Source organism: Dendropsophus ebraccatus, chromosome 10 (genome assembly GCF_027789765.1).
Source record: "Dendropsophus ebraccatus isolate aDenEbr1 chromosome 10, aDenEbr1.pat, whole genome shotgun sequence".
NCBI classification, from domain to species: Eukaryota; Metazoa; Chordata; class Amphibia; order Anura; family Hylidae; genus Dendropsophus; species Dendropsophus ebraccatus.
Genome location: NC_091463.1, coordinates 75590294 through 75598820, shown reverse-complemented (window position 1 = coordinate 75598820; position 8527 = coordinate 75590294). Strand labels below are relative to the sequence as shown.

General features: G+C 45.0%; 1 protein-coding gene across 1 annotated transcript; it reads left to right on the top strand.

Moving 5' to 3' along the window:
• The first annotated feature begins 1096 nt into the window (after positions 1-1096).
• Positions 1097-8222, top strand: LOC138766070 (cytochrome P450 2B11-like). Its single transcript, XM_069943400.1, has 9 exons — positions 1097-1264; positions 2311-2473; positions 2562-2711; positions 3035-3195; positions 5457-5633; positions 5839-5980; positions 6423-6607; positions 7538-7679; positions 8038-8222. Exons 1-9 carry the CDS (start codon positions 1097-1099, stop codon positions 8220-8222), a joined length of 1473 nt encoding a protein of 490 aa, XP_069799501.1.
• The last annotated feature ends 305 nt before the right edge of the window (positions 8223-8527 follow it).

Sequence of the window (8527 nt, the reverse complement as noted above, 5' to 3'; positions counted from 1 at the left end):
GACAAAAAGTGGGCAGTGTAGAACAATACAGATGGGGACTTTTTAAAGAGGTGAGGATGTTGTTGTAGCCAAGAGCCAAAATGTTTGTTTGGCAGATTCTGCAAAGAAGGTAGCACCAGGAGAAGTGTTTATGATGGCCGGACCAGAAAGGGAAAAGTGAGCGACTCCAATCAGAGAAGATGTGTGTGTGTACCTGAATGTAACTGCACTATAATCACATAAAAGGAATTTGAGGGCAGCATAAACTAATGACAAAGAAAAACTCCACAAGCTGGGTGTAAAAATATGACATGTGCATCATGCCAGCTAATATCTAGGCACAGTGTTTTTCACCGTAAAAACACAATGCATTTTTTGTGGAGGTTTTGTGTTCTTCAGAAAAATTCCATATATGAAACAAACCTTACTTATATAATGCATATATGCTTTACTAGTTGTAGATACTGGTCTAGTTTCCATTAACTCATTACAGTATAACTTTATTCTTTTTTAGGCTACGTTCACACTACGTATATTTCAGTCAGTATTGCAACCAAAACCAGGAGTGGATTAAAAACACAGAAAGGATCTGTTCACACAATGGTGAAATTGAGTGGATGGCCGCCATATAATGGCAAATATTTGCTGTTATTTTAGAACAACGGCTGTTATATTGAAATAATGGCAGTTATTTACTGTTATATGGCGGCCATCCACTCAATTTCAATATTGTGTGAACAGATCCTTTCTGTGTTTTTAATCCACTCCTGGTTTTGGGTGCAATACTGACTGAAATATACTGACTGAAATATACGTAGTGTGAACCCAGCCTGAGTCAAGGTCACTGCTGGGTCAGTGGACAAAGGTCTGATTAATTTTTTATCTCTCAAGGATGTCACGACTACATGTACTAGCTTAGATAACCAATGCTCTGTCCATTTCAAAATAATGGGATTATTTGCTAAACTTATTCAGGGGAAAATGATATTGACCTGGCTTTTAGTTAGATGATCAGGATGACAGACAGCATCACTTGAGTGTCTATCCAGGGGGTGGTATAAAAGAGCACTTCTGAGATGAGCAGCATTACTTTCTTGGGGAGAGACCAAGAGCGAATATGCTCCTAGCCACTGCCATTCTCCTCCTAGTCTTACTAGGTATGGTCTTGACAATACGCTGGAAAAGAAAGCCTAAGGATGAATTGCCACCGGGTCCTCCTCCATTTCCAGTGGTTGGTAACATTCTACAGATTAAGCATCGGGAGTTCCTGCATTCACTCCGGCAGGTAAACTGAGTGGTATACTGTATAAAACTGGTTTTATGCAAAAATCATCTTAAGTAGAGTCCCCCCCCCCAATATATATATATATATATATATATATATATATATATATATATATATATATCGTGTGTGTTTTGACTTAGGCTGCATTCACACGTCCGTATATTTTGCGAACCTATGGACAATAGGCTGTCCTGGATTGTTTCCCCATATCGACATCATGCTGGCAGTGGGGAAAATATTTGAATCTCCACACGGCTCTGTAACCTCAGTGCTTCAGAGATTCAAACAGTTTCCCTACTGCCAGCATGATGTTGATACGTAACGCCGGGTGAGGAAAAAATCCAGGACCGTCCACTGTCCGTAGGTTGGCAAACTTATAGACGTAGGTCCGCAAAGTTACAGAATGCAGCCTTATATGTATTCTTTCTGTCCAGGAGGTCATTGGCAAAAGATGGGAATGGAGTATGGTAATGACATGGTCATAGAATGTGCTTTTATTTAGTTCCACCTAGAGTTTAATGTGGCCTAAATTTGTGTAATTCTATTTTTTACATGGCTAGACAAAAAGTAGCCTGCCCCGTCATGTAGGGAATCCTTTTCTTTACCTGTACCTTTAGACTACAAGTGACGTACTAGTGTCAACTGTACATACAGCTCCTACATTTTCCACTGCTTTTGGAAACTTTTGTACAATGTTTGCAACTAGGTCAGATCACAGTTCACAGAGAGGCTGACATCTGACATTTCTGAACTAACACAGCAGAAAAAAAAATTCTTAGTTCTGCTTTGTAAGAATAGCTGATACTGCCAATGTGGAGGTATTATGACTAGTCTCTGTCATTCCATCCATGGATGGCTCCTTCAAGCAACAATTGTCGTAGGTTACCCAGAATTCTGTACTGGAAATAATTCTCTCTTGTCTTTAATATTCAAGTAGTCAGCCGTCTGTCAGACGGCTTTCTAAAAGGCATTATAATTTTTCAATTAGGCCGGGTTCACACTACATTTTTTTCATCTTTTGATTGTACTTTTAATTATTTCTGCAGTTCCAGAAAATATATGGCCCAATATTCACTCTATATTTTGGGTCCCGACCAGCTGTGATGCTTTGTGGATATGATATGGTCAAAGAGGCCTTAATAGACAACAAGGATGCATTCAGTGGAAGAGGGAGGATTCCAGTGGCTGAATATATTTTGAAGGACTATGGTAAGATATCCTATCATGAATTGTTCACTTGGAATTTTCTTTAAACTTGTCACATTGAGGAAGTCCAACTGAATATCTTCTATTCTAGGAATAATAGGCAGCAATGGAGAATGCTGGAAACAAATGAGACGTTTTGCACTTACCACCCTTAGAAACTTCGGGATGGGTAAGAGGAGTATAGAAGAAAGGATCCAAGAGGAGGCCCAGTGTCTTGTGGAAGAATTCAGCAAAACAAAAGGTATAGATTTTTTTTACGTACTGTACTTGTCCCCTATGTCACACGGCTCGTATTTCTTGGGGCACCAATTGGAAGAACTCAAACATTTCTCTTTAGATTAATTTTGTACATTACCATCTTAATGATATTGGTAGCCTGTAATGCCACCGAGTATCTTACCGTTTGTAGTTTGGTCCTTCCCGCCCTTCTGCTGCAGCTCGTAGCCCAGCTCCCGTTCGCAAACACCCACTAATTGGCTGATTAAATCTTTTGTGCAGCCATAAAAATAATTGTTCTTGTTTACCAGATAGTGTTGTTAATATTTGTTTTTTTTATCTCCATAGGAAAATTGTTCGACCCTAATTTTCTCTTCGGTTGTGCGGTATCCAACATTATCTGCTCTATTGTTTTTGGCAAGAGGTTTAGTTATGATGACAAACAATTTCTGTCTCTTATCCAAAATATCAACGCGGTTATTCGATTTATGAATTCTGGATGGGGTCTGGTAAGTACAACTCTTTCCTTTTTAGCTGTTTTTGTAACTTAAAGCATCTCTGAACCCACAATCTTAACCCCTCCAACCACTTGTACTGTCAGATAGCTGATTTTAATCCAACATCTGTCCTGGGGTCCGTTCAGCAGGTGATACAGTTATTGCCCTAAAAAGCAACCAACTTTTAAACTTGCAGACCTGTGTCAAATTGGTGTGGCCTAGAGTATTTGTGCCCTAGGATTGCGACACCCCTCCGTCCCTCCTCCCCACCCTCTTTATTATTAGGAATGCCCCTAAAACAATTTCTCCTATTCCTCACCTGTCTGAACATTGCACATGTGCTGGATCGTTAAGTCACCTGTGCAGTGTTCAATGAATAAGAGAAATCCTGCCTGGAGCGTTCCTAATGATGAAGGCGGGGAAAAGGGATGGTGGGGTGTCGCAATACTAGAGCACAGACACTCTAGGCCACGCCAATTTGACACAGGGCTGCAAGTTTAAAAGTACTTTTTTTGGGACAATAACTGCATCACCTGCCGAACGGACCCCAGGACAGATCTTAGATTAAAAGCAGCTATCCGAAGGTATACCGTATTTTTCGCTTTATAAGACGCACTTTTTTTCCTCCCAAAGTGGGAGGAAAAACCAAGTGCATCCTATAAAGCGAAGACAGCTCCCAAGCAGTGCCGAGCACCGCATGGAAGCCGTCCCGCCCGCCCCCTGTATTGCCGCTCACTATGCATATGCATAGTGAGCGGCACTGAGCGATCCCCTCTGCCCGCCCAGCCCGCCCCTTCTATCGCCGCTCAGCTGAGCCGATCAGAAGCCCGGGAAAGTGCAATAAGCAGCACTTTCCTGGGCTCCTGATCGGCTAAGCGGCGATGGAGGGGGCGGGCTGGGCGGGCGGAGGGGATCGCTGTCCTACTCACCTTTCCACCGGCCCCAGCAGCTCCTTTCCCGACACTCCGGTCTCCCGTCATCCTCCGGCACAGGCAGAGGGGTACAGAGAAGCTGCCTGTGTCCCGGAAGTGTTCTGCAGAGGCAGTCTCTCTGTCCCCCACTGCCTGTGCCGGAAGATGACGGGAGACCGGAGTGTCGGGAGAGGAGCTGCTGGGGCCGGCGGACAGGTGAGTAACCTGTTTGTTGTATTTCTGGTCGCAGGGATGATTGGCTACCATGGGGGGCATTGTATGGGGGCATTGGCTACCATGGGGAGCATTGTATGGGGGCATTGGCTACTATATGGGGGCATTGGCTACTATATGGGGGCACTGTATGGGGGCATTGGCTACTATGGGGGGCACTGGCTACTATGGGGGCACTGTATGCGGGCATTGGCTACTATATGGGGGCATTGGCTACTATATGGGAGCATTGTATGGGGGCATTGGCTACTATATGGGGGCACTATATGGGGGCATTGGCTACTATATGGGGGAACTGTATGGGGGCATTGGCTACTATATGAGGCACTGTATGGGGACATTAGCTACTATGGGGGCACTGTATGGGGCATTGGCTACTATATGGGGGCATTGGCTACTATATGGGGGCATTGGCTACTATATGGGGGCACTGTATGGGGGCATTGGCTACTATATGGGGGAACTGTATGGGGGCATTGTCTACTATGTGGGCACTATATGGGGGCATTGGCTGCTATGTGGGGCACTATATGGGGGGATTGCCACCAATTACACTGCTGCTATCTCCAAACTGTGACATGGGGGCATTGGCTACCATGGGGGGCATTGTATGGGGGCATTGGCTACTATATGGGGGCATTGGCTACTATATGGGGGCACTGTATGGGGGCATTGGCTACTATGGGGGCACTGGCTACTATGGGGGCACTGTATGCGGGCATTGGCTACTATATGGGGGCATTGGCTACTATATGGGAGCATTGGCTAAAATATGGGGGCACTGTATGGGGGCATTGGCTACTATATGGGGGAACTGTATGGGGCATTGGCTACTATGTGGGCACTATATGGGGGCATTGGCTACTATGTGGGGCACTATATGGGGGGATTGGCACCAATTACACTGCTGCTATCTCCAAACTGTGACAATGAGCAAAATATTTTTTTTTCTATTTTTCTCCCCTAAAATCAGGGGTGCGTCTTATCAAAAGGCGCGTCCTATAAAGCGAAAAATATGGTAAGTGGTTTTGGGAGGGGGCAGATTATGGGTACAGAGTCGCTTTAACTCTAGAGGTGACTTTTGGCATTAGATATCAATACTTTTCAATATCATCTGCAATATTGTAGGTATTCTACTACTTTCATCGAATTATGTTCTATGTTCCTGGCCCTCACCACAAAGGTATTCAGCATTTAATTGACCTCAAAGCATTCGTTCAGGAGAAGGTGGATAAGAGCGCGAAAACATTTCACCCTGATACTACACGCCATTTTATTGACTGTTTCCTGGTTAAGATGCTACAGGTAAAATACAATATCCTCTTGTATTTTGGTGTGTAAGAATTGAAAACAAAATGGACATTTTAAGATGAGCTTACTGAAGGACATTAACGTTTTACATGTTGCTGTAGGCCACATGTGCAAACCAAATAGCCGTTATATAGTAGATTCTGTTTTTTCACAAAATGTTCTCCCCATGTAGAAAAAGCTATGTTATTTGTCTGTACAGGATCAAAAGAATCCAGCCTCAGAATTCATAAATGAGAACCTTGTAGCTTCATCAATAAACCTGTTCTCTGCTGGGACAGAGACTACCAGTACCACCCTTCGATATGGCTTCCTCGCTCTACTGAAATATCCTGAAATTCAAGGTATACAAGTCAAGATTACATTTAAGGCTATGTTCACATTACGTAAAACTACAGCCGTAGTTCTCGCCGCAAAACTACAGCCGTAGTTTTGCGGAGTTGAACATAGCCTTGTGTGCAATGGGATCCCGGCCGGAGCGTACACACATCGTATACGCTCCGGCCGGGATCCCATGCGACAGGTCAGTTTTCTGCGGCCGCTCGCTTCACTGTGCGCTATGGGAAGCTCTTATGCTGGCGAACGCTAATGCGCCCGCATCAGAGCTCTGCGGCCGGACAGATGATCCAGCTGCGATGATCCGGGCACAGGCCGGCCGTTCCGTGACCCGGCAGGGGTCACGGAACGGCCGGTCTGTTACGACATGTGGACATAGCCTAAACTTGGACTGTATTGACCTCCAGTAATAAAACAGACCAAATAACATGAAGTTAATTTCCTGTATAGCAAAAATCCAGGATGAAATTGATCGTGTGATAGGTGATCGTTGCCCATCAGCAGAAGACCGAACCCAGATGCCTTACACTGAAGCCGTAATCTATGAGATCCAGAGATTCAGTGACATTATTCCAACAGGAGTTCCCCGCTGTACTACAGAGGACGTCTCATTTCGTGGCTATACTATCCCAAAGGTAATATATATATATATATATATATATATATATATATATATATGTTGCAGTGAAATGATAAAATCCATGGATTTGATCAAATCCCGGGAAATGATGGAATGAACGCGCCATTCCATCATTTCCCTAGGGATTTGATCAAAAGCCTGACCCCTTTTAGGGAAATGACGGAATGAACGATCGAGGAGTTTCCCGACTCTATGTTTGGGGGTGGAGCAGAGCGGCACACCTCCCCGGCAGGCATATGACAGTGGGGGGCGGACCGGAAATCCGGCAGGCATACGGCAGCGGAGGCAGACAGGGGGAGCAGAGCGGCACACCTCCCCGGAAGGCATGTGGGGGCAGGGTGGAAGGGGGAGCAGAGTGGCACGCCTCCCCGGTAGGCATATGGTGGCGGGGCGTACAGGACTGGGGGCGGATAGGGAGCAGAGTGGCACACCTCCCAGTGGTCATACAGCGTTGGGGCAAACAGGGAGCAAAGCGGACAGGCCAGGGGAGCAAGAAGCGTGTTGCAGAGCGGGGCAGATGTGACCAGGAGCGGACGGGGAGCGGAGCAGCACACCTCCTGGCAGGCATACGGTGGCGGGGTTGGACAGGGAGCGGATCGGACAGGCCGGGGGAGCAGGAGGCGCATAACAGGGGAAACGAGCGGAACGGGGAGCGGAGGCAGACGGGGAACAGAGCAGACATGCCAGGGGGAGCAGGAGGCGCATAACAGGGGAAACGAGCGGAACGGGGAGCGGAGGCAGACGGGGAACAGAGCAGACATGCCAGGGGGAGCAGAGAGGCAATACGATAAGGGAATTCTATGTTCCAGGGAGAAATTATATAGTTCATTCCAGCATTTCTCTGAAATCCATCCAGCACTGGTGTGAATAATGACAATCTCTGTAAAGATAAATAATTGATCCAACTCTTCTTTTTAACCTTCAGGGCACAGATGTGTTTCCATTACTAACCACTGTACTGAAGGACCCTGAACAGTTTGCACAGCCAGAGCTCTTCTCTCCCGATAGGTTCCTGGATGATAAGGGGGCATTAAAAAAACATCCAGCTTTAATGCCGTTTTCTGCAGGTAAAATGCATTTTGTGCTATGTAAACTTTTATCATTATTCATTTACTTAGAAGGTCAAAATCTCCTCTTTGGTCCTAGGTGAATATTGACCTGTAAAGTGTCATTGTCACAAATTTTTGAATTGTCACACAGACGTGTCAAAAGTTTTGATGCTCTTTGCAGCACCATCTAGCAGTCAGTAGGACTCTGAACATCCAGACCCCAACTTATCAAAACTTTTGACACGGCTGTGTGATACATTAGTCATTTAAAGTGGTAACACTAATATCTGTTTACATTCTACTTCTACATATAGAATAAATTTAAAATTGTAAAATTTTGACACAAAACTATTATTATCATCTTTTTCCCCTGTAGGGAAGCGAGTTTGTGTGGGAGAAGGTTTAGCGCGCATGGAACTCTTTCTTTTCTTGACTGCATTACTCCAGAAGTTTACCCTAACCACAGTAGTATCTACAAAAGACATTGACTTAAGTCCTGAGTATAGCAGTGCAGGCAATTTGCCCCGATACTACACCATGTCTGCAGTTCCTCGTCACTAACTCTATTAGTTGTTTTCAATGTTTAAAATATAAAGGAATGTGTAACCAGAAAATAACCTATTTTTTAATCACATTTTTACCCATAGAACGAGTGGAAGAGAATGCGCTGCAGTGCGTTCCACTCCCGCTCTGCGTTAGAAAAAAAGAATTGGGCTCATAATGTAAGTCTATAGAGCCCGACTCTTTTTTTTTTCTTACACAGAACGGGGAGAGAAAGGCAATACAGCGCGGTCCTCTCCCGGCTCGTTCTCCCGATTAGTATCGGTCTGAGCACCTGGACTGATCAAAACTTTGGCATGTCTCTA